The sequence below is a fragment of the Salvelinus alpinus genome, chromosome 5 (genome assembly GCF_045679555.1).
Source record: "Salvelinus alpinus chromosome 5, SLU_Salpinus.1, whole genome shotgun sequence".
In the NCBI taxonomy this organism is placed as follows: domain Eukaryota; kingdom Metazoa; phylum Chordata; class Actinopteri; order Salmoniformes; family Salmonidae; genus Salvelinus; species Salvelinus alpinus.
The window spans coordinates 17,887,976-17,914,226 of record NC_092090.1 but is presented as its reverse complement, the minus strand read 5'-3'; the positions used below and the strand labels follow the sequence as shown (position 1 = coordinate 17,914,226).

The following is a 26,251-nucleotide window of genomic DNA, read 5'->3' as shown; positions in this document are numbered from 1 at the left end:
TGTGTGTGTGTGTGTGTGTGTGTGTGTGTGTGTGTGTGTGTGTGTTGACCTGTCCAAAGCCCATGGGCTGCTGTTGCTGGGGCTGGAATGCAGTGATCTTCTGTGGCCGGTTGAGGAGGGGGATGGAGTGGTGCGGTTGACGCCCTGGGATACCTCGCCCTTTGAACTGGAAAGACTCTAAGACTGGAGGGAAGAGAGAAACAGAGGGAGAGAGAGAGAGGGAGAGAGGGGGGAGGAAGAGAGGAAGAGAGGGATGAGTTTAAACACAGACATCATGACGGGCAGCAGCATCAACCCACAGAGACAGACAGTAGAGTTAAACCCTGACTGTAGGATCCATCAGCCATTGTGACAGTAGAGATTTTGCATGCTCATCACTGACTTCCACTGGGTTTGACCAAACACAGCTCTTTAACAAGTGCCATCTGTTCCTCAAGCATCATGTGGATGTTTATAAATAGACTAGAACTGATCTGGGATCTTGTGAAGGGATGGAAGCCAAATGGGTAAGTAAGCTGGTTCGTATTCATAGTGGGGGTCATACCATTGGCTATTAATACCCCCCTAGTAGCACTAGAATAGCATGGGCTTTAGCTGGGGAGTGTTTCTGAATGTCAGCTATGGGAGGGGCCTGGCTGGGACATGAGGCCATAGGAGACAGTGGGATTTTCACTGAGGATTTATAAATGACCTATAAACAGGGACCTTAAAAAAGCCCAGCCCCAGGAACAGAGGGAGAAGACCACAGCTGTTATGAAGCCTACATATGACATACATAACCCCTCGGTAACACCCCACGAACGCATTCATAAACATCTAGGTGTTAATGACAGCCAGGGAACACAATGTGGCGCATGTGTGTGCGTGTCTGGTTGTCATCCATGTCTATGAAGGCCTAAGTCAGGTTGTAAAGCGTTCCAGGGGATGTTAAGCCTGTCATACGTAGCTTCATAAGCTCCAGATCCACACAGGTAGAATAAAGGATAGATTCAAAGAAAGGGCTGTCAACAAGAAGCCAGCTGCAACCAGATTAGACAGTCTACAGGAAACACAAGTCCACTCCAGAGGCCGAAGCCAAGAGGTCTGAGGTGAGAGGTCAGGGCTGCAGCCATAATCACCTGCGAGTACCTCTGTGCCCTATAAACGAGGAGTAATCCCACACCATGTGACCTGTGGAACAGACATCATCAGCAGTGACGAGGTATCTGACCCGCTGTGACCCTGTTAGCCCTGTGTCCGTGTGTGTCTGATCACTGACAATACTGCTGTGTCACTGGGTTCCAGGTTCCAGTACATGTGACCTGCTGTGTTTTCTGTCGCCCTGTCTGCCCTGGGATAGGTGTGTCTGTTGTGGTTAGCTATGATGAGAGAACTGTGGCCACCTGTTCATGACTACTGAACCTGTTTGTTCAACCATAGGGCTGTGTGAACCAGGTGTGTCAAGTGTACGTCTAGGGTGAATCAGCCGGTTGTCTGTTTCCTGTGGGTGAATCAGGTGTCCGCTGTGTGTGTGTGTGTGTGTGTTAGATCCTTACTGGTGTTGCCTAGCGTCTCGTTGATGTGTGGGTGGGGGTTGTTATTCTGCACCCTCATGGGCGGCACCACCATGGTGCGCACCGCCGGCTTTCTGGGCTCCGTTACCGGGGCAACGCACGCTACACGGGGCCCGCGGTTCTGGTTGCCGTCGGCGATGTAGCGTTGTTCGGTGAAGGGGCTGTTGCTAGGGCCAGAGGAGTCGGAGGAAGGCGAGCCGTCCACAATGTCACAACCACTCTCCTGCTCGTCATCTGACATACTGTAACAGACCAGAGCAATCACACTCAGAGAGTATACATTCTATACTGTAACAGACCAGAGCAATCACACTCAGAGAGTATACATTCTATACTGTAACAGACCAGAGCAATCACACTCAGAGAGTATACATTCTATACTGTAACAGACCAGAGCAATCACACACAGAGAGTATACATTCTATACTGTAACAGACCAGAGCAATCACACTCAGAGAGTATACATTCTATACTGTAACAGACCAGAGCAATCACACACAGAGAGTATACATTCTATACTGTAACAGACCGGAGCAATCACACACAGAGAGTATACATTCTATACTGTAACAGACTGGAGCAATCACACACAGAGAGTATACATTCTATACTGTAACAGACCGGAGCAGTCACATTGTATGACAGGTGTAGGTGCAACATTTAGGTTAAGGCCCAACATGTATGTGTGTGTGGCTGTTGTCATTGGGTCATACCTGTTGGGGCGTTTGCAGGGCGAGGTGCTGGACTGGGCTGAGGCAGAGGAGCTGGTGCTGAGGGTGCTGTCTGGACTGCTGAGGGAACATACTCTCTCCATACTCACTGTGCTCTGACACGCCTCACACTCAGCACTGCCCTTACACCTGGGGGGAGAGAGAGGGAGGGGGAGAGAAAGAAACAGAAAGGGGGGTGAGAAAGAAAGAGGGAGGGGGAGAAGAGAGGGTTTTAGTTACAAGTTACATACAGAGTTTGAGACGATAATGACTTCGATATTTGAAGAGACTGATTGTGGATTGTAGTGGATATTTGAAGAGACTGATTGTGGACTGTAGTGGATATTTGAAGAGACTGATTGTGGACTGTAGTGGATATTTGAAGAGATTGATTTTGGAGGTGCTTGAGAGTTACTTACTCCCCCAGTGAGTGTCTCCGTGTTCTCTCTTCCTCCTCCTCTTCCTCATCACTGCTGATACTAATGACAGTGACAGTGGGGCTGGCCAGATCAGACATCACCATGGCCTGCCGCTGCTTATAAGAGACAGACTGCTCTTCAGAGTCTGAACCTGCCTTACAGCAGCTAGCCTCCTCCTCCTGCTCCGGTTCAGGTTCCAGCTGTGCAGCTCGCCCCGCCTCCGGGAATCTCTCCTCTGGGACATTCCTCGTGGTGTCGGCCATCTTTGGGGACTGGCATGCTGAGTTTTGGGTGTTGGTGTTGTAGGTGAAATTGTTGCCTCTAGGGAGAAATAAATGACGGGAAGGGGATTTTATGATCAGATTGTGTGTGTGTGTGTGTGTGTGTGTGTGTGTGTGTGTGTGTGTGTGTACGTGCGTGAGCGCGCGTGTGTTTACCTGTTAAAGCAGGGCTTGTTTCTCTTGTTAGCAGAGGGCTGTGGCCACACCACGTGTGCGATGCCTATGCTGATTGGCTGGTGGGCAGACATGGTCATCTGGTTGGTTAAGAGCGGCTGATGGTGGGGCATCATAGAGCTGTAATGGTTGCCATGGGGACGCACTTTCCTGCAAATGACAGGACAGGGGGTAACGAGCCAAAGGTTATTATCTATATTAGAGACTTAACTGACTGGTCTCACTCGCCTGCTTCAAAGGAGAGGCATGTGACTCATTCTCCATCAGTATGACAGACAGCCATCACACTGTGTCCTATATTCTCAGAGAAGTCGTTGTCAAGGGTAGAGCATAGCAACAAAACAGACTGATATACAATGCAGTTTAAAAAAATTCATTAGTCACTGACGATCTCTGAAGAGCACAGACAGTCAACAGCTGACAGATTGCACTCACCCCCATTCTCCCAGTCTCTGTGGGCCTGCCACAGTGTCGGACGCCATCGTGGCTGGTGGGGGCGCCATTGGAGTCACCTGCTGCCAGGCGGGCACCAGGATCTGCTGGGGGCGGTTAGACCAGGTCTGCTGCAAGGGAGAGGAACACCGTTTCCATGGTTTCTATAGCTATCTAAACTTATTCATTCAGTGGTATAGGGCGGCAGGTAGCCTAGTGGTTAGAGCGTTGGGCCAATAACCGAAAGACTGCTGGATCGAATCCCCGAGCTGACAAGGTAAAAATCTGTCTTTCTGCCCCTGAGCAAGGCAGTTAATCCACGGTTCCCCGGGCGCCGGAGACATGGATCTGTTCCCCGGGCGCCAGAGACATGGATCTGTTCCCCGGGCGCCGGAGACATGGATCTGTTCCCCGGGCGCCGGAGACAAGGATCTGTTCCCCGGGCGCCAGAGACAAGGATCTGTTCCCCGGGCGCCCGAGACATGGATCTGTTCCCCGGGCGCCAGAGACATGGATCTGTTCCCCGGGCGCCAGAGACATGGATCTGTTCCCCGGGCGCCAGAGACATGGATCTGTTCCCCGGGCGCCGGAGACATGGATCTGTTCCCCGGGCGCCGGAGACATGGATCTGTTCCCCGGGCGCCAGAGACATGGATCTGTTCCCCGGGCGCCGGAGACATGGATCTGTTCCCCGGGCGCCGGAGACATGGATCTGTTCCCCGGGCGCCGGAGACATGGATCTGTTCCCCGGGCGCCGGAGACATGGATCTGTTCCCCGGGCGCCGGAGACATGGATCTGTTCCCCGGGCGCCGGAGACATGGATCTGTTCCCCGGGCGCCAGAGACATGGATCTGTTCCCCGGGCGCCGGAGACATGGATCTGTTCCCCGGGCGCCGGAGACATGGATGACGATTACGGCAACACCCCGCACCTCTCTGATTCAGAGGGGTTGGGTTAAATGCGGAAGACACATTTCAGTTGAATACATTCAAAACAAAGCATCCAGGCTGTGTCTTGCTGATTCTCCATCACTGTCAGTTTCTCTGTTGGTCTGAATCACTTAATCACAGCTAGCCCGAATACTAGGGACTCTCTCTCCCGCCTCTCTTCTCGTTACCTGTGTGATGAGCCCAGGTCTGATCTGTAGGGGCTGAATGGAGGGAGCTTGGGTGACCAGAGGCACAGCAGTCTCCATGCGTACGGAGAAGCCCTGTGGCTTGGCCGCGTTAGTGGGGATTCCTGGAGGACCGGAAAGGGAAACATGTGTTCCACAGTAAGTCCAAGTCAGTAGATTTTGCTATAGAGGTAGATGGAAAGGAGGGAGGAAAGAGGAGGGAAGAGAAAGAGAGAGAAGAGAGGGGGAGAAAGAGGCATATATTAAGAAGTCATACCCTGCATCGTTGGGGGGCACAGGATGAGTGCCTGTTGAAATGAGTCGCTGCAGCCAAACTGGACATTTCCTGTTTGGAGCGGTATCCCAGGGTGCATCACTGAGGGGGCCGAGGGGGCTAAAGCCTGAAGACAAGACAGAAACATGAGCCCCTGACATCTAGTACAGAAACTAATGGGTTAGATCAACACAGAGACATGAGCCCCCTGACATCTACTACAGAAACTAATGGGTTAGATCAACACAGAGACATGAGCACCCTGACATCTAGTACAGAAACTAATGGGTTAGATCAACACAGAGACATGAGCCCCCTGACATCTAGTACAGAAACTAATGGGTTAGATCAACACAGAGACATGAGCCCCCTGACATCTACTACAGAAACTAATGGGTTAGATCAACACGGAGACATGAGCCCCCTGACATCTACTACAGAAACTAATGGGTTAGATCAACACAGAGACATCTACTACAGAAACTAATGGGTTAGATCAACACAGAGACATCTAGTACAGAAACTAATGGGTTAGATCAACACAGAGACATGAGCCCCCTGACATCTAGTACAGAAACTAATGGGTTAGATCAACACAGAGACATGAGCCCCCTGACATCTAGTACAGAAACTAATGGGTTAGATCAACACAGAGACATGAGCCCCCTGACATCTAGTACAGAAACTAATGGGTTAGATCAACACAGAGACATGAGCCTCCTGACATCTAGTACATAAACTAATGGGTTAGATCAACACAGAGACATGAGCCCCCTGACATCTAGTACAGAAACTAATGGGTTAGATCAACACAGAGACATGAGCCCCCTGACATCTAGTACAGAAACTAATGGGTTAGATCAACACAGAGACATGAGCCCCCTGACATCTAGTACAGAAACTAATGGGTTAGATCAACACAGAGACATGAGCCCCCTGACATCTAGTACAGAAACTAATGGGTTAGATCAACACAGAGACATGAGCCCCCTGACATCTAGTACAGAAACTAATGGGTTAGATCAACACAGAGACATGAGCCTCCTGACATCTAGTACAGAAACTAATGGGTTAGATCAACACAGAGACATGAGCCCCCTGACATCTAGTACAGAAACTAATGGGTTAGATCAACACAGAGACATGAGCCTCCTGACATCTAGTACAGAAACTAATGGGTTAGATCAACACAGAGACATGAGCCCCCTGACATCTAGTACAGAAACTAATGGGTTAGATCAACACAGAGACATGAGCCCCCTGACATCTAGTACAGAAACGAATGGGTTAGATCAACACAGAGACATGAGCCCCCTGACATCTAGTACAGAAACTAATGGGTTAGATCAACAGACTGTCTATCAACAGGGATTTCATCAGCACAACATAAGGGGAATTGTGGCCTCAAGGCCTATTTTCATAAAGAAAGTGTTTCTGAGATAAGAAAATAAGACAAAAAATACCAAAACTTTGACTCTCCACAATTAAAAACGCCCTACTGTAAATCTTGTGACAGATTCCAACATATAATTAGCCTCACATCCCCAGTAGATGGCGACCTGCCTGTCTGGAGTCTGAGCCAAACAGCAGTGCCGTATGCACCAAGCATATCAGAGTAAGAGTACAGATCTAGGATCTGTCCATATAATATTATTATTAACTCATTTAAAAGGCTAAACTGATCCTAGATCAGCAGTCCTACTCAGACACTTTATGAATAAACAAAGAACAGAGCACAAGCCTGTGGTTCAGAGGTCACTGCTCTGACCTCTTGTGCCTGGCCTACAATATTGAATCCAGGGAATTAGACCAGGGCTGAATCCAACATGATCAAAGGTCTGGAAAGTCCAATAAAAAAAGTCCACACAGAACAGGGACCGCCCCCCCATACACATGACAGTCAACACAAAGCACTCTTTGAGAGGTGAATACTGGGAGATCTGGTGCATTTTTCCACCAAATACTTCCTGTAACTGGAACGATTCAAAGTTCACCTACATCAGAGCGGATGCGTTTTACACACGCAGGCTTTACTAGAGACCACCCATTCTCCTCAGCAACACCCGCGCTGTTGCCATGACATAGCCTACGTAACGTCCTGGCGTCGCCACGACAGCGAAGGTGAACGGCTACAGTTCCACGTGAGGACGATAAAGCCCCATGTCATCCACTCCGACCATCGGGAGGTCTGGGTCAGGGGAAAACACGCCGGGAGGTCTGGGTCAGGGGAAAACACGCCGGGAGGTCTGGGTCAGGGGAAAACACGCCGGGGGGTCTGGGTCAGGGGAAAACACGCCGGGGGGTCTGGGTCAGGGGAAAACACGCCGGGGGGTCTGGGTCAGGGGAAAACACGCCGGGGGGTCTGGGTCAGGGGAAAACACGCCGGGAGGTCTGGGTCAGGGGAAAACACGCCGGGAGGTCTGGGTCAGGGGAAAACACGCCGGGAGGTCTGGGTCAGGGGAAAACACGCCGGGAGGTCTGGGTCAGGGGAAAACACGCCGGGAGGTCTGGGTCAGGGGAAAACACGCCGGGGGGTCTGGGTCAGGGGAAAACACGCCGGGGGGTCTGGGTCAGGGGAAAACACGCCGGGAGGTCTGGGTCAGGGGAAAACACGCCGGGAGGTCTGGGTCAGGGGAAAACACGCCGGGAGGTCTGGGTCAGGGGAAAACACGCCGGGAGGTCTGGGTCAGGGGAAAACACGCCGGGAGGTCTGGGTCAGGGGAAAACACGCCGGGAGGTCTGGGTCAGGGGAAAACACGCCGGGAGGTCTGGGTCAGGGGAAAACACGCCGGGAGGTCTGGGTCAGGGGAAAACACGCCGGGAGGTCTGGGTCAGGGGAAAACACGCCGGGAGGTCTGGGTCAGGGGAAAACACGCCGGGAGGTCTGGGTCAGGGGAAAACACGCCGGGAGGTCTGGGTCAGGGGAAAACACGCCGGGAGGTCTGGGTCAGGGGAAAACACGCCGGGAGGTCTGGGTCAGGGGAAAACACGCCTTGGTCTAGCTGTTTCTCAAATGAAGTCTGATAAAACTGTCTCCATTCAAATATAATATACAGTCTAACAGCTCTAGCAGTGGTACATTGTCATATAGCCGTCTATTCATATAAACTGAAATGTTTCCCTCCATGTGACGGCTACTGTATTGATGTGGTGAAACTGCTTACTTGGTTGTGGATGGCGGCCATCTTGCTGAAGGGCCGGGTCAGGTTAACTGTGGTGGTGGTCGTGGTCACCGGTCTGATGAAGGGGGCTTTGTTCCGGTTGAGCGTGTCGTAAGGACCGGGACGAGACCGGGTTACGTCCATGATGTGGAAACATGATTTGACACTGATGGAGAGAGGAAAGGAGGGGGGTGGAGTTATTTTCATCACAGTACAGCAGGCCCCAGCTATTCTTTATGCTTGTCCTCCTTTTACAAATAACTAAATGTTTCATCATGTCTCTTCTCTACCAAAAGGTCAACCCGTCTGAAAGACAGTGGGGGAAACTCACTGGTTGCTATGGGGGAAGTCGAGCAGGTGTTGCATGGACATAAAGGAGTGGCTGAGCGCCTCAGCGGGGGTGATCCTCTTCTCCGCATCGATCCACAACATCCTCTTCAGCAGGCCTACAAACTCTCTTCGGTCCACCTTCTCTGCCAACAGGTCACTACCTTCCAGATTCATCACCAAGTTGACCTGGGAGAGAGAGGCAGGTCAGGGCTCAGGAGAACTGGTCATCTGTCATCTTTCCCAACGTTTGTGTCTATTTCATCTGGAGCCTCAGGAAGTTTTAAACCAGCTTTTACAAGTCAAGGGAGACTTGGTTAAGGGGACAAACAGTATAAACAGTGACTATGCTAAGCTGGAATAATCGTTTCCTATGTTAAAAATACCAGACATTTTGCAGAAGTTTATCAAAAGTGAAAACATCAAACCAACCATTGTAATAAGTGGAACATGAGAACGATGAGGCATTTTTCATATCTACAGCATTCTGCGTCGCCCCCCCGTCTCTACGTCCATCCCCCGTCTCTACGTCGTCATCCCCCGCCTCTACGTCATCGCCCGTCTCTACATATCTACATTATCCCCCGTCTCTACATAATTCCCCCCCCCCCCCCCCAACTCATAAAAACATCAGCAGGGAAATGTTCAACCCATGATCTCATTGTCAGGGAATTTCCAGTTGTGGTTTCACCCGAGGCTTGACTTTCAAACTAAGTGTTGGGTGCTGAACCTTAGCATGTCACTTAGCATATGACTAGAGATGTGAGAATGGGGGTTTTCCAGCAATGAGATGTACGTACATGTTATAGCTTTTTCAGTCAAACAGCTGAAGGTGAACTTCCTCTCAGACCTACGGCCCCATCTCATCTAACCATGGGCTTCCTGAGTCGAGACTCATCAACACGGTCTAGTTAGACCAGCTGAAGGTGAACTTCCTCTCAGACCTACGGCCCCATGGCATCTGACCATGGGCTTCCTGAGTCGAGACTCATCAACACGGTCTAGTTAGACCAGCTGAAGGTGAACTTCCTCTCTCTCAGACCTACGGCCACATGTCATCTGACCATCTGACCATGGGCTTCCTGAGTCGAGACTCATCAACACGGTCTAGTTAGACCAGCTGAAGGTGAACTTCCTCTCTCTCAGACCTACGGCCCCATGTCATCTGACCATCTGACCATGGGCTTCCTGAGTCGAGACTCATCAACACGGTCTAGTTAGACCAGCTGAAGGTGAACTTCCTCTCTCTCAGACCTACATCATCTGACCATGGGCTTCCTGAGTCGAGACTCATCAACACGGTCTAGTTAGACCAGCTGAAGGTGAACTTCCTCTCTCTCAGACCTACATCATCTGACCATGGGCTTCCTGAGTCGAGACTCATCAACACGGTCTAGTTAGACCAGCTGAAGGTGAACTTCCTCTCTCTCAGACCTACATCATCTGACCATGGGCTTCCTGAGTCGAGACTCATCAACACGGTCTAGTTAGACCAGCTGAAGGTGAACTTCCTCTCTCTCAGACCTACATCATCTGACCATGGGCTTCCTGAGTCGAGACTCATCAACACGGTCTAGTTAGACCAGCTGAAGGTGAACTTCCTCTCTCTCAGACCTACATCATCTGACCATGGGCTTCCTGAGTCGAGACTCATCAACACGGTCTAGTTAGACCAGCTGAAGGTGAACTTCCTCTCTCTCAGACCTACATCATCTGACCATGGGCTTCCTGAGTCGAGACTCATCAACACGGTCTAGTTAGATCAGCTGAAGGTGTCCACATCCCGTGGAACAAGACTTACGTGCGCTATGTCATCCAAACAGTTGAAGATGTACTTCCTTGCTTCCTTTGATTTCATCCCCGTCTCGGTCTCATGCTCATCAGTCGACTGGAGAGAGACAGAGACAGGGGGAGAGAGAGAGACAGGGTGAGAAAGAGAGCGAGACGGGGAGTACAATAAGGATTTGGTTAATCCCTTCAGCCTTCATCTCCAGAGTTGGTTGAAGCGGTGAAAAGAGGATGCTTGTGTTGGGGTTTTCTTCTCTGGTGGGTGGTGGGAGTAATGACTGTTTGCTGAGAGGGAGAATGTTTGGTGATGGTGAGAGATAATATGAAGGTTTGTTTTCAGTGCTGGGCTAGGAGGAGTGTGTGTTTTGGTGGAGAGGAGGGGTCAGTGTGTGTTTTGGTGGAGAGGAGGGGTCAGTGTGTGTTTTGGTGGAGAGGAGGGGTCAGTGTGTGTTTTGGTGGAGAGGAGGGGTCAGTGTGTGTTTTGGTGGAGAGGAGGGGTCAGTGTGTGTTTTGGTGGAGAGGAGGGGTCAGTGTGTGTTTTGGTGGAGAGGAGGGGTCAGTGTGTGTTTTGGTGGAGAGGTCAGTGTGTGTTTTGGTGGAGAGGTCAGTGTGTGTTTTGGTGGAGAAGAGAGGTCAGTGTATGGAATGGTTGAGAGAGGGTGCTGGGGGGGGTTCTGCTGGAGATGTATTACGGGCTTAGGGGTCCTTCTTACCTTCAGTCGCCATGCTGAGTAGGGGGAGTCAGACTCCCTGCAGAAGAACCGTGCCGTCTTCGTCCCCACATTCAACAGATGCTCCCCAGGCAAACCCTGCGTCTGAGAAACGTAGCGAATCTGTGAAAAGAGGAAGCGAGGGAAAAACAAAGACGTGGACAGACAGAGCAAGAGAGAAAGGGAGGAGAAAGAGAAAGGAAAAATGTGTTAGGAAAGAACATTCCCTGTATGCTATGACTGTAGCAGATGGGTAAAGAACATTCCCTGTATACTATGACTGTAGCAGATGGGGAAAGAACATTCCCTGTATACTATGACTGTAGCAGATGGGGAAAGAACATTCCCTGTATACTATGACTGTAGCAGATGGGGAAAGAACATTGCCTGTATGCTATGACTGCAGCAGATGGGGAAAGAACATTGCCTGTATGCTATGACTGTAGCAGATGGGGAAAGAACATTCCCTGTATACTATGACTGTAGCAGATGGGTAAAGAACATTCCCTGTATACTATGACTGTAGCAGATGGGGAAAGAACATTCCCTGTATGCTATGACTGTAGCAGATGGGTAAAGAACATTCCCTGTATACTATGACTGTAGCAGATGGGGAAAGAACATTCCCTGTATACTATGACTGCAGCAGATGGGGAAAGAACATTCCCTGTATACTATGACTGTAGCAGATGGGTAAAGAACATTCCCTGTATACTATGACTGTAGCAGATGGGGAAAGAACATTCCCTGTATACTATGACTGCAGCAGATGGGGAAAGAACATTCCCTGTATACTATGACTGCAGCAGATGGGAAAGAACATTCCCTGTATACTATGACTGTAGCAGATGGGTAAAGAACATTCCCTGTATGCTATGACTGTAGCAGATGGGTAAAGAACATTCCCTGTATGCTATGACTGTAGCAGATGGGTAAAGAACATTCCCTGTATGCTATGGCTGCAGCAGATGGGGAAAGAACAGTTCATTATCACCATTTCTCCCCCATAATATTACCATACCATCATACAGTCTAAACATCCCATCCCAGGAAAGAACAGTTCAATATTACCATTTCTCCCCCATAATATTACCATAACATCATACAGTCTAAACATCCCAGCACAGTTCTCTTCTCCATTACTGCGGTGCCTTGTTCCACTGTAAACTGCCCAGTCCTGCCCACTCCTCCCATACCCACAGTCCCCCACCTTCAAGCCCAGGTGCTGGCCCTTTCTCCAGCCTCACACATCCCGAGAACACAGTCATTACCTAGTAGTAATACATGACGTTGAAATTCAGGTTATGCACAAGTGTCCTTCACACTATCATCACCCTGGGAATGGGTGACGCGCGCGGGGTAGGGCCCTGGGAATGGGTGACGCGCGCGGGGTAGGGCCCTGGGAATGATTGAAGTGTGTGTAACAGTGTAGCTTCTGTCCCTCTCCTCGCCCCTACCTGGGCTCAAACCAGGGACCCTCTGCACACATTGACAAGTCACCCTCGAAGCATCATTACCTATCGCTGCACAAAAGCCTTAAAGCAAGGGAAACAACTACTTCAAGGTCTCAGAGCGAGTTACGTCAACGATTGAAACGCTACTAGCGCGCACCCAGCTAACTATCTAGCCATTTCACACTGGTTACATGTGGGTGTGTCCGTGATCAGGGCCCTAGCAGGAGAGAGAGAGTATGACTGTATGCCGCTGCCTGCATGGGGTCGTGTTGACTCAGGATTCTGCGTTTTTCACACAGAAACGGAAAGATGTGACGCAGAAAAAATATCTTGCTGCGTTATGTAAACGCAAATCTAAAATGCTTCTTATTGTAAATTCTGCTCAGCTTCAGTCAGGATTCACTCCAAATCATGAATGTAAAAGGAGTCATTTCGTGCTTCAGTTACACTCCATCTGAGTGGAGGAGTGTATTTGCTCGTCATTGGATCACCAGCAGGTCATTTCCTCCCGTGTAGTTTTTCTCCGGTATATTGTTAAAATGCTCAATTTCAATAAAAACATATTAGGAAATGTAGCTGCTACATTCTTCTATGATAAACAGTAGAAATATGATGACCAAGCATCGTTTTTACCACCATTCTTTTTTTGGGGGGGTGGTTTGATTTAAAAATGCAGTTTTCTGAAAGCTAATGCAACACTGTCTACCTACTGGGTGGTGGGATGATTCTGTCTGTGTCTACCTACTGGGTGGTGGGATGATTCTGTCTGTGTCTACCTACTGGGTGGTGGGATGATTCTGTCTGTGTCTACCTACTGGGTGGTGGGATGATTCTGTCTGTGTCTACCTACTGGGTGGTGGGATGATTCTGTCTGTGTCTACCTACTGGGTGGTGGGATAAAGAACAGGGAGGTTTATGAGAGCAGTTGTAGAGAGAGGCCTGTCTGACGTCAGTCACACCAAGGTGTCAGGGAAAACATCCATTAGAGGCTTAGTGCTGCCTTGGGGGCGAGAGGAGGGCAAGAGGGGCAAGGGGCGCGTCGGCATTCCACTGGGGTGGAGGAGTTGTGTTTGAGAAGGGCTAGGGGAGAGGAACGAGGGCTGTGTTGGCATTCTTGAGACTGCAGGGCACTAGCCCCTAAACCATCCTCTCTGGGACCCTGGGTTTTGGACAGGCTTAACCCTGCCTGTTTGGGCTCAAATTCAATCACTTTCAGCTTTCAAGGTTTCCTCTACCATATCTTTTAAATAAGAAAATGTCATCTAACCTCATATGGATCTAAATGCCAAAGCAGACACACAGACAGAAAATCAATTATAGAGACGAGATGATATACACATAAAGAGGTGTGTGTGTAGCTCCACTTAGTCACATCAATACATCTAGGATTAACATCTTACCAATTAAAAATAAAATCTTAAATTGGATCCCTCAAGTGTCCTGTACACAGAGACAAGTCTTGACCTCTGAACCCACAACCAGCAGGCTACAACCATCACTAGTTAATAAAACACACTGTTCTTATCAGATGGCTTCTCTGGTGAACACTGGCAGCATGAGCACCCTGTATGTGTTTACAGTTGTGTCCCTCTCAGGCAGTCAGTGTTAAAGTTATTCCCTTCCTGTCTGCAAACCAGATGGAAATATGTGAAGTCTGACTTGGTAAATGGGGAAGGGAGGAAATATGTCAAGTCTGACTTGGTAAATGGGGAAGGGAGGAAATATGTCAAGTCTGACTTGGTAAATGGGGAAGGGAGGAAATATGTCAAGTCTGACTTGGTAATGGGGAAGGGAGGAAATATGTCAAGTCTGACTTGGTAATGGGGAAGGGAGGAAATATGTCAAGTCTGACTTGGTAATGGGGAAGGGAGGAAATATGTCAAGTCTGACCTGGTAATGGGGAAGGAGGATATGCAGTGCATTCGGAAAGCACTCTGTTCTTATTTTTTTCCACCAAAGGAAAAACTAAATAACGGAATGTTTTTGCGAGTGTAATTACAGGCCGTGCCCTGTTTTCTCTGTTCGTTTGTTTACTGCTGAGGAGTTTGGGCATTTGTGGTATCCTCCACCGCACTTACAATGCTTTCAGGAAGTATTCAGACCGTCACTTTGTTACGTTACAGCCTTATTCTAGCACTTGTCCTCATCAATCTACACACAATATTCCACAACGACAACGCAAAAACAGGATTTAAAACATCAATTTTTTTCAACAGAAATACCTTATTTACATAAGTATTCAGACCCTTTGCTATGGGACTTGTTTCCATTGATCATCCTTGAGATGTCCACCTGTGGTAAATTCACTTGATTGGACATGATTTGGAAAGACACACGTCCATATGAGTACCCATATGAGCACTGCGTTCATCCACCTCTGGCCTGCTCGCCTCCCTACCTCTGAGGAAGTACAGTTCCCGCTCAGCCCAGTCAAAACTGTTCGCTGCTCTGGCACCCCAATGGTGGAACAAACTCCCTCACGACGCCAGGTCAGCGGAGTCAATCACCACCTTCCGGAGACACCTGAAACCCCACCTCTTTAAGGAATACCTAGGATAGGATAAAGTAATCCTTCTAACCCCCCCCTCCCCCTTAAAAGAGTTAGATGCACTATTGTAAAGTGGCTGTTCCACTGGATATCATAAGGTGAATGCACCAATTTGTAAGTCGCTCTGGATAAGAGCGTCTGCTAAATGACTTAAATGTAAATGTAAATGTACCCACAGTTGACAGTGCATGTCAAAGCAAAAACCAAGCCAAGAGATCGAAGGAATTGTCCGTAGAGCTCCGAGACAGGATTGTGTCGAGGCACAAATCTGGGGAAGGGTACCAAAAAAATGTCTGCAGCATTGAAGGTCCCCAAGAACACAGGGCCTCCATCATTCTTAAATGGAAGAAGTTTGGAACCACCAAGACTCTTCCTAGAGCTGGCCTCCCAGCCAAACTGAGCAATCGGGGGTGAAGGGCCTTGGTCAGGGAGGTGACCAAGAACCCGATGGTCACTTACAGAGCTCCAGAGTTCCTGTTTGGAGATGGGAGAACCTTTCAGAAGTACAAACATCTGCAGCACTCCACCAATCAGGCCTTTATGGTAAAGTGGCCAGACGGAAGCCACTCCTTAGTAAAAACGCACATGACAGCCCGCTTTGGGGTTTGCCAAAAGGCACCTAAAGGACTCTGACCATGAGAAACAAGATTCTCTGGTCTGATGAAACCAAGATTGAACTCTTTGGCCTGAATGCCAAGTGCCACGTCTCAAGGAAACCAATCACTGCTCATCATCTGGCCAATACCATCCTTACGGTGAAGCATGGTGGTGGCAGCATCATGCTGTGGGGATGTTTTTCAGCGGCAGGGACTGGAAGACTAGTCAGGATTGAGGGAAAGATGGAGTAAAGCACAGAGATCCTGAAAACCTGCTCCAGAGTGTTCAGGACCTCAGACTGGGGCGAAGGTTCACCTTCCAACAGGACAACAACCCTAAGCACACAACCAAGACAATGCAGAAGTGGCTTCGAGACAAGTCTCTGAATGTCTTTGAGTGGCCCAGCCAGAGCCCGGATTTGAACCCGATTGAACATCTCTGGAGAGACCTGAAAATAGCTGTGCAGCGACGCTTCCCATCCAACCTGACAGAGCTTGAGGGGATCTACAGAGAAGAATGGGAGAAACTCCCCAAATACAGGTGTGCCAAACTTGTAGCGTCATACCCAAGAAGACTCAAGGCTGTAATCTCTGCCAAAGGTGCTTCAACAAAGTACTGAGTAAAGGGTCTGAATACTTATGTAAATGTGATATTTCAGTTTGTAATTTTTTTGTACATTTGTAAAATATTCTAAAAACCTGTTTTTGCTTTGTCATTATGGGGTATTGCTTGTAGATTGATGAGGGAGAAAAAAACAATTTAATCAATTGTAGAATAAGGCTGTAACATAACAAAATGGGGAAAAAGTCAAGGGGTCTGAATACTTTCTGAATGCACTGTATGTTTAGTCTGACTTGGTAATGGAGAAGGGTTGAAATATGTCAGAACATCTCGGAGACAAATGCCCTAGAAATGAAGAAAAACAGGATGTGTACCCAGGTTCACTCCCGGGATAAATGTTTTGTGTGTGTGTGTATACAGTGTTTGTGTGTGCATGCATGTCGAGTGGGTGTGCAGTTGATGTGCATGTAAGTACATGTGTGGGAGGGAGGGATGGTGGTAGAGCAGAGATGATGGTGGCAGAGCAGAGATGAGGGAGTGGTCTCATTGCCATTCCTCGTGCTTACATCATGGTGTTACCATCTTCCTATGAAGACTTGACATTAACATTTAGTGTCTGCAGCAGTACACCTCACCCACTGTGGCCTTAAAACAGCTCTTCATAAAACACTGCTGCCTCAGGTGTCACACCCTCTCTACTCCTCCTCCTCCTCCGCCTCTACTGCACGCCGCCCTCCTCCCTCCTCCGCCTCTCCCTCTACTGCACTCTCTCCGCCTCTCCCTCTACTGCACTCTCTCCGCCTCTCCCTCTACTGCACTCTCTCCGCCTCTCCATTGCACTCTCTCCGCCCTCCTCTACCTCATTGGCCTGAAGACTGTGTGTGTGTGTGTGTTTACTTGAGTGTGTGTGTATACCTACCTGCGTGCCTACGTTTCTGTGTGCATGTGTATGCGAGTGCATGTGTACAGTCGTGGCCAAAAGTTGAGAATGACACAAATAATAATTTCCACAAAGTTTGCTGCTTCAGTGTCTTTAGATATTTTTGTCAGATGTTACTATGGAATACTGAAGAAGTATAATTACAAGCATTTCATAAGTGTCAAAGGCTTTTATTGACAATTACATGAAGTTGATGCAAAGTGTCAATATTTTCAGTGTTGACCCTTCTTTTTCAAGACCTCTGCAATCTGCCCTGGCATGCTGTCAATTAACTTCTGGGTCACATCCTGACTGATGGCAGCCCATTCTTGCATAATCAATGCTTGGAGTTTGTGGGGTTTTGTTTGTCCAACCGCCTCTTGAGGATTGACTACAAGTTCTCAATGGGATTAAGGTCTGGGGAGTTTCCTGGCCATGGACCCAAAATATCAATGTTTTGTTCCCCGAGCCACTTAGTTATCACTTTTGCCTTATGGCAAGGTGCACCATCATGCTGGAAAAGGCATTGTTCGTCACCAAACTGTTCCTGGATGGTTGGGAGAAGTTGCTCTCGGAGGATGTGTTGGTACCATTCTTTATTCATGGCTGTGTTCTTAGGCAAAATTTTGAGTGAGCCCACTCCCTTGGCTTAGAAGCAAGCCCACACATGAATGGTCTCAGGATGCTTTACTGTTGGCATGACACAGGACTGATGGTAGCGCTCACCTTGTCTTCTCCGGACAAGCTTTTTTCCGGGTGCCCCAACAATCGGAAAGGGGATTCATAAGAGAAAATGACATTACCCCAGTCCTCAGCAGTCCAATCCCTGTACCTTTTGCAGAATATAAGTCTGTCCCTGATGTTGTTCCTGGAGAGAAGTGGCTTCTTTGCTGCCCTTCTTGACACCAGGCCATCCTCCAAAAGTCTTCGCCTCACACCTCATGCACTCACACCTCCCTGCTGCCATTCCTGAGCAAGCTCTGTACTGGTGGTGCCCCGATCCCGCAGCTGAATCAACTTTAGGAGACGATCCTGGTGCTTGCTGGACTTTATTGGGCGCCCTGAAGCCTTCTTCACAACAATTGAACCGCTCTCCTTGAAGTTCTTGATGATCTGATAAATGGTTGATTTAGGTGCAATCTTACTGGCAGCAATATCCTTGCCTGTGAAGCCCTTTTTGTGCAAAGCAATGACGACGGCACGTGTTTCCTTGCAGGTAACCATGTTTGATAGAGGAAGACCAATGATTCCAAGCACCACCCTCTTTTTGAAGCTTCCAGTCTGTTATTCGAACTCAATCAGCATGACAGAGTGATCTCCAGCCTTGTCCTCGTCAACACTCACACCTGTGTTAACGAGAGAATCACTGACATGATGTCAGCTGGTCCTTTTGTGGCAGGGCTGAAATGCAGTGGAAATGTTTTTTGGGGGGATTCAGTCCATTTGCATGGCAAAGAGAGACTTTGCAATTAATTGCAATTCATCTGATCACTCTTCATAACATTCTGGAGTATATGCAAATTGTCATCATACAAACTGAGGCAGCAGACTTTTGTGAAAATTAATATTTGTCATTCTCAAAACTTTTGGCCACGACTGAATGTGAGTGCATGTGTGTATGCGATTGCGTGCGTATGCGATTGCGTGCGTATGCGATTGCGTGCGTATGCGATTGCGTGCGTATGCGAGTGCGTGCGTGCGCGAGTGCGAGTGCGTGCGTGTGCGAGTGCGTGAGTGCGTGCGTGTGCGAGTGCGTGCGTGTGCGAGTGCGTGAGTGCGTGCGTGTGCGAGTGCGTGCGTGCGCGAGTGCGAGTGTGCGCAAGTGCAAGTGTACGTGCGCAAGTGCATGTGTACGTGCGCAAGTGCATGTGTACGTGCGCAAGTGCATGTGTACGTGCGCAAGTGCATGTGTACGTGCGCAAGTGCATGTGTACGTGCGCAAGTGCATGTGTACGTGCGCAAGTGCATGTGTACGTGCGCAAGTGCATGTGTACGTGCGCAAGTGCATGTGTACGTGCGCAAGTGCATGTGTACGTGCGCAAGTGCATGTGTACGTGCGAGTGCATGTGTACGTGCGAGTGCATGTGTACGTGCGAGTGCATGTGTACGTGCGAGTGCATGTGTACGTGCGAGTGCATGTGTACGTGCGAGTGAGAAGAATGCCTCTCTGAAGGGAAAAACTTATTTCCATGGAAGGTGTTTCACTGCAGCCTTCCTAGGACAAAAACAACCCACCATACAAAACCATCCCTGCAGTACAACACACAGACAGAGAGAGAGGTAGAGAGAAAGAGGGAGAGAGAGGTAGAGAGAAAGAGGGAGAGAGAGGGAGCTGATTGGGGACACTACCAGGGCCCTATCCTATAGCGCCATATATCACGGTTGTTGAAACATTGCCCAAATGTTGAAAGAAGGTTAGACGTGGCTGAGAGGTGAGATACGGAGGAAGAGGCGAGGAGGAGGAGGGTTATAAATACATTCTGCTGTGTGGGATGGAACTAGACCCCATGCTGGGAATGAGGGGTGACGGCAGCCCCTTTGGCTCCAGTCATCTTGCCCCCGGGGCCCATGGTGACACCCTACACCCTGGGAGGGGAGGGGGGGTTAGTGTCAAAGGGCATGGATTAAAGTACACCTGTTAATGTCCATGTGAACGCCCACAGGGCATGGATTAAAGTACACCTGTTAATGTCCATGTGAACGCCCACAGGGCATGGATTAAAGTACACCTGTTAATGTCCATGTGAACGCCCACAGGGCATGGATTAAAGTACACCTGTTAATGTCCATGTGAACGCCCACAGGGCATGGATTAAAGTACACCTGTTAATGTCCATGTGAACGCCCACAGGGCATGGGTATGATAACTGACTGAGGCGCGTACACTAGATGATAGCTGGCCAGAGAGAGAGACTGTAGGTCAGCGGCGGTAGTACCGTAGCAGTAGGTCAGTGGCGTTAGTAACAGTGGTAGGCCAGTGGCGTTAGTAACAGTGGTAGAGCAGTGGCGTTAGTAACAGTGGTAGAGCAGTGGCGTTAGTAACAGTGGTAGAGCAGTGGCGTTAGTAACAGTGGTAGGTCAGTGGCGTTAGTAACAGTGGTAGGCCAGTGGTGGTAGTAACAGTGGTAGGCCAGTGGCGTCAGTAACGTAGCGGTAGGTCAGTGGCGTCAGTAACGTAGCGGTAGGTCAGTGGCGTCAGTAACGTAGCGGTAGGTCAGTGGCGTCAGTAACGTAGCGGTAGGTCAGTGGCGTCAGTAACGTAGCGGTAGGTCAGTGGCGTCAGTAACAGTGGTAGGTCAGTGGCGTTAGTAACAGTGGTAGGTTAGTGGCTTTAGTAACAGTGGTAGGTCAGTGGCGTTAGTAACAGTGGTAGGTCAGTGGCGTTCCTTGGCTTCCTGTTCCTTGGCTTCCCACTCCGTATCTCCTCCCTGTTCCCTGGCTTCACTCTCCGTATCTCCCCCCTGTTCCCTGGCTTCCCTCTCCGTATCTCCTCCCTGCTCCTTGGCCCCCCTCTCCGTATCTCCTCCCTGCTCCTTGGCTTCCCTCTCCGTATCTCCTTCTTTCCTCTAATCTCTTTGAGAGGCTTTCCTTCAGGCCTCTGGCACCAGCGGTCAGGCCTCTGGCACCAGCGGTCAGGCCTCTGGCACCAGCGGTCAGGCCTCTGGCACCAGCGGTCAGGCCTCTGGCACCAGCGGTCAGGCCTCTGGCACCAGCGGTCAGGCCTCTGGCACCAGCGGTCAGGCCTCTGGCACCAGCGGTCAGGCCTGTCGTTGGTTCACTCCCTCAGAGGAGGCTCCACCGAGGTTCTGTCTGTGTAATGCGGCTTTGGGGCATTGTGATCTGCCCCTATAAAAACAGATGAATTACATTTAGTGCTGCCGTGCTCAAGTCAAATCTCTTCGGGAGGTGTCGAGTTATCCCTCCTGCCTCTGGGGCCGGAGCGGAAAGCGTGAAAAATGATGCTGGGAAGTAAAAATACTTTGGCGAGGACACAGTCCATCTGCAGAGGGGGCTTAGGGGGTGTACTGCAGGGTAATGTATAGGAAAGGTTGGGGCTGGACTGAAAGGCTTGCTGTGGATGGGTCTCCAGGGCGGGGGGGAAAGCCGTTCAACGTAAGCCCCAGATTCATTTAACTCTGGGCAGCTGCTGTTCAGGGCTCCGCTGGGGGGATCCATCACCTCCAGCCTGCTATGCCATCAGTCATGGGGAGAGACCATCCACACCTCCGCCCTGCCTGCCGCCACTGGCACATCCACAGGGGAGCCCTCCCCCGCCGGCGGTGGCCAGGAAATACGGCACTAATCTGGGCCTGTCGCTGCCTGTCACTCCCTCCTCCGTCTCTCACTCCTCTCTACCCTCTCAATTCATTCCCACACACTATGTTCATTTATTTCTTCATCAATATTTCCCCTTCCAAACTCTCTCTCCCTTTCTGAATCTCTCCCTCCTTTCCACCCCTGCTGCCTCAAGCAGTCCCAGTACAGTATATTATCCTTTATCTCCTTCTCCTCCCCTCTCCCTTTCTCATTTCCAGTGCCTCCCCCTCCCTTCTCCACAGGTCACTGCAGGATTCAGCCCGATCATCTTGAGAACCCAGCAGGAGTAAAACGTTAATAACAGGGCTATGGAGGAGTGGGAGGTCTGAGTCAATGTCCTAACACAAGCAATCACCTCATAGCATGAACGCACACTGTTAGAGTACAGTAGGAGGGACAAGACAGACTTCACTCAGCTAGAGAGGAGAACAGAGGAAAGTGGAGGGGAGGAGATGGAGGAGGACAGTAGACTAAAGAGAGTGTGCGAGCAGGAAGAAAAGGGTTGGAGGAGATAAAGGAACTTCGAGGAGGAGGAGGAGATAAAGGAACTTCAAGAAGGAGCGAATGAGAAGATGTGAAGGGAATAGGAGGAGGAAAAGGAAGGAGGTCTACAGTTCTTATGATCTGGACCAGTGAGCCTCAGAGGAGGGTGTACAGCAATGTAACAATACACTACAGTTCATTATAACAGGCTTATTTACCTGGTCGTACTCCAGGGCCCCTGGGTAGAGGGGCCAGCCCAGGAAGAGCTCAGCGATCACACAGCCCAGGGACCACATGTCGATGGCTTCACAGAAGGGCAGGCCCAGGATGATCTCTGGAGCCCTGGAAGGAGAGAAACACAAAGCGGTTAGCTACACTCATACACTGACTCAGCACAACCCAGTTAGAACTGACTATTTGAGAAAGGGATCGAGTCCAAACATGCCTTCTAGCACAATTACATTTCTAATCAGTCGTATCATGATAAAACTGAGACGGCAGAAACACAAGAGGTCAAAGCTAAAGTACAGCAGTCTCGTGTGTGTCACCTTGCCAAGTGACCTATGTACCAATACTGATCAAATATAATGTTATTGGTCACATACACATGGTTAGCAGATGTTAAAGCGAGCATAGCGAGTATAGCGAAATGCTGGTGCTTCTAGTTCCGACTATGCAGTAATATCTAACAAGTAATCTAACAAATTCTAACTACCTTATACACACAATTAGACACAAATGTAAAGGAATGAATAAGAATATGTACATATAAATATATGGATGAGCGATGGCGTGCGGCATAGGCAAGATGCAGTAGATGGTATAGAATATAGTATATACACATATGAGATGAGTAATGTAGGATATGTAAATATTATTAAAGTGGCGTTATTTAAAGTGACTAGTGATAGCTTAATTAAGTCCATTTACTTAAGTAGCCAGAGATTTGAGTCAGTATGTTGGCAGCAGCCTCTCTATGTTAGTGTGCACGGGCGTTTCCTCATTTAGTTTCTGTCTATAGGCTGGGAGCAACAAAATGTATTCACGGTCAGATTTGCCGAAGAAAGGGCGCGGGAGGGCTTTGTATGCATCGGAGGTTCGAGTAGCAATGATACAGAATTCTGCCAGCTCGTGTCGCCCATTCGATATGCTGATAGAATTTAGGGAGTATTGATCTTAGGTTAGCTTTGTTAAAATCCCCAGCTACAATAAATGCAGCCTCAGGATGTATGGTTTCCAGTTTACATAGAGTCCAATGAAGTTCTTTCAGGGCTGACGGGGGGGATATACACGGCTGTGACTATAATCAAAGAGAATTCTCTTGGAATTCGAGGTCAGATGAGCAAAAGGACTTGAGTTCCTTTTTACCAGAGAGATGTTTGTTTGTCGGCGCGACTCGTGAAGACACCGGGTGGCTGTACCGACTGACAACGTATCCCGAGTGAGCCATGTTTCCGTGAAACAGAGAATGTTACAATCTCTGATGTCTCTCTGGAAGGCAACTCGTGCCCTAATTTCATCCACCTTGTTTTCTAGAGATTGGACATTGGCGAGTAATATGCTAGGAAGCGGTGGATGGTGTGCTCGCCTTCTGAGTCTGACCAGTAGGCCGCTCCATCTGACACTCCTGCGGCGACCGCGTTGTTTTGGGTCGGGCCTCTGGGATAAGATCGCATGTCCAGGGTGTAGTTCAGAACAAAGGATCCGCTTCGGGAAAGACGTATTCCTGGTCGCAATGATGGTAAGTTGACATCGCTTTTATATCCAACACTTCTTCCCGGCTGTATGTAATAACACTTGAGATTTTCTGGGCTAACAAAGTAAGAATACATTAAAAAAAATGAATAACTGCATAGTTTTCTAAGGACCTGAAGCGAGGCGACCATCTGTCGGCGCCATTATCATCATATCAGGAGCCAGCTTGGTGCCACCAACACCAGCCAGAGCAGGAGGAAGTTTCCCACTAGACACTGAGCTAAAGCCAGTTTTGCCTTTTCCCTGCTTCTAGTCAATGTAGCTAGGATTGTGAGGCGAAGCTATGGTTGATATCTCACAGGGGAACCTTCTTCGAGAACCACCAGCCTCTGCCAGAAATGTATCAGGTCAGGGTGTGAGCTGGATAAGGACAACCAGGAAGTACTGTACATCTACAGCGTCACTAAGTGCTGGCTCACGGTAACCCTGGGTAACTCCATGGTGATAATCCCGTTAAACAGTAGGCCTAATGCGCTGTCACACATCGTCAGGCTAGCAATGACGCAGCCACGTCAGAGCTGATCTGGGTAAAACAGACTGACAGCTCCTTAGAACATACTAGGACTAGAAACCTTACTGGGACATGACCACACTGCTAGGACAAGCTACCTCATAGCCTGGCCTGAGGCTGTGTTAACACAGGCAGCCCAATTCTTACATTTTTCCACTAATTGGTTTCTTTACCAATCAGATCTTTTGTCAATAAATTGACTAAATATTAGAATTGGGCTGCCTGTGTAAACGCAGCCTAATAGCTCCAAAACAAGACACATACCAGTGGGAAAAAACTGTTGAAATTACATTGTTGCAACCATTTCTGGTTGTAAAAAAATTTGAATGACATTTTAACCAACTGGGATGGCATGTCATGTGTAAGAAAACAAAATAACAATATAAATCGTCACAAGTTTACAGTCATTTAGCAATAGCCTACATACCACTGCAGGAACCAAATAGCCAAACCTAACTCAAGAAACGAGGCACCATAACATGAAGTTTTCATTAAGTTTTGTTGAGTTATAACTCAAAGATAATAACCATTATTAGTCGCAGATAAATACACGCTGCAATATACAGACAAGCCCCATGTTCCTCCTTTAGGATTCCTGTGATTCTGATAGGGCTATTTCCCTGGGCACTTGAGCGGACCCTATACGAATGCCTGACCCAACTTGTGCTCTGTTGACAATGTCAGAGGCCACCAGTGTCTATAGACAGGCCCATAGAAAATGGCAGCTTGATAAACCCAAGGCCAATGTTTTAACAAGTATATTTGGCCATTTTTCACCAAGCATGAATATCTACGGCTGACAAATGGTGCTCCATATGTTTAAAAACACCCTATGATGTCAGGAGTATGTTGGTAAGGGGGAACTAAACAAACCTGAGCTCAAACACGGGATTGGGTGCTTGTGGTGGTCTGGGAACAACTATTTATTATGTCAGTTAGCCTATTCAGAAATACAGTACCAGTCAAAAGTTTGGACAACTATTCATTCAAGGGTTTTTCTTTATTTTACTATTTTCTACATTGTAGAATAATAGTGAAGACATCAAAACTATGAAATAACACATATGGAATCATGTACTGTAGTAACCAAAAAGTGTTAAACAAATCAAAATATATTTTATATTTGAGATTCTTCAAAGTAGCCACCCTTTGCCCTGATGACAGCTTTGCACATAGTTTTGATGTCTTCACTATTATTTTACAAGGTAGAAAACAGTAAAAAATAAAGAAAGACCCTGGAATGAGTAGCTGTGTCCAAACTTTTGACTGGTACTGAATGTGTATGTGTGTCAGTGTAGTACGTGTGAGTGTGTTGGAGTCCAGTGAGCGTACACAGAGCCAGTGCAAGAATGTATGTGCAACAGAACAAAATAAAAGAGGAGGTCAATGTAAATAGTCCGGGCAGCCATTTGATTAACTGTTGAGCAGTTTTATGGCTTTGGTATAGAAGCTGTTCAGGAGCCTTTTGGCCCCAGACTTGGCGCTCCGGTAGAAGAGAGAACAGTCTATGACTTGGGTGGCTGAAGTCTCTGACAATTTTTTTACTGTTACAGTACAGCTATCACAAACATTACGGTAACAGTACAGCTATCACAAACATTACGGTAACAGTACAGCTATCACAAACATTGCTGTTACAGTTCCATGATAGGATTAAGATAATCTATATAACTGATGAGTGAGGGATTGAAGGGCCAGCCTAGCGTCGCTCCCCTGGCTTACAGTTCTCCACAGCTGGCCACACAGACTAGGGCAATCCTGAGCTTTTTTTATTGGGCTTATCTAACTGCATCTAGCAGAAAAGGTAGAGTGGCTAGACTGTAAAATCTTTAAAGCCATATGTCATCGAGCTGTAAGTGACGGTGGCGGGTGGCCGACCTATGACCTGCTAACAGTTTTAGTCCGTTTAACCACAATGTCATAACAAATGCAGGTGACAGCAGGTGGGGGCAACGGCCACAGACACACAGAAAAAGGACCAAGGATCTCAGGCCCACAGACCACTCACTGCCTGTTAATAAGACCCAGTCTCTCCCTAGGAGGCTGAGAGGAGGAGACTCAACAGAAAGACAAATAGAGACAGACAGGCCAGTGGAAGACTGAATAGACAGACAGACAGGCCAGTGGAAGACGGAATAGACAGACAGACAGACAGGCCAGTG

At 48.7% G+C, this 26,251-nt stretch overlaps 1 protein-coding gene across 4 annotated transcripts in view; it reads right to left on the bottom strand.

The window, feature by feature from the left end:
* hipk3b (homeodomain interacting protein kinase 3b) overlaps positions 1-26,251 on the bottom strand; it is a 61,671-nt gene that overhangs the window by 702 nt on the left and 34,718 nt on the right. For 2 of the 4 annotated variants that reach the window (XM_071399930.1, XM_071399927.1), the window contains exons 3-15: positions 22,042-22,165; positions 10,948-11,067; positions 10,248-10,334; positions 8,451-8,635; positions 8,123-8,285; positions 4,962-5,085; positions 4,688-4,809; positions 3,573-3,700; positions 3,120-3,287; positions 2,683-3,003; positions 2,267-2,413; positions 1,536-1,795; positions 50-183 (exon numbers count right to left, since the gene is read on the bottom strand). In XM_071399930.1, coding sequence (XP_071256031.1) covers positions 50-183; positions 1,536-1,795; positions 2,267-2,413; positions 2,683-3,003; positions 3,120-3,287; positions 3,573-3,700; positions 4,688-4,809; positions 4,962-5,085; positions 8,123-8,285; positions 8,451-8,635; positions 10,248-10,334; positions 10,948-11,067; positions 22,042-22,165 — 2,083 coding nt within the window. Of the gene's footprint in view, positions 1-49; positions 184-1,535; positions 1,796-2,266; positions 2,414-2,682; positions 3,004-3,119; positions 3,288-3,572; positions 3,701-4,687; positions 4,868-4,961; positions 5,086-8,122; positions 8,286-8,450; positions 8,636-10,247; positions 10,335-10,947; positions 11,068-22,041; positions 22,166-26,251 lie in introns of all 4 variants that reach the window. The other 2 variants (XM_071399929.1, XM_071399931.1) reach the window with 2 other exon arrangements.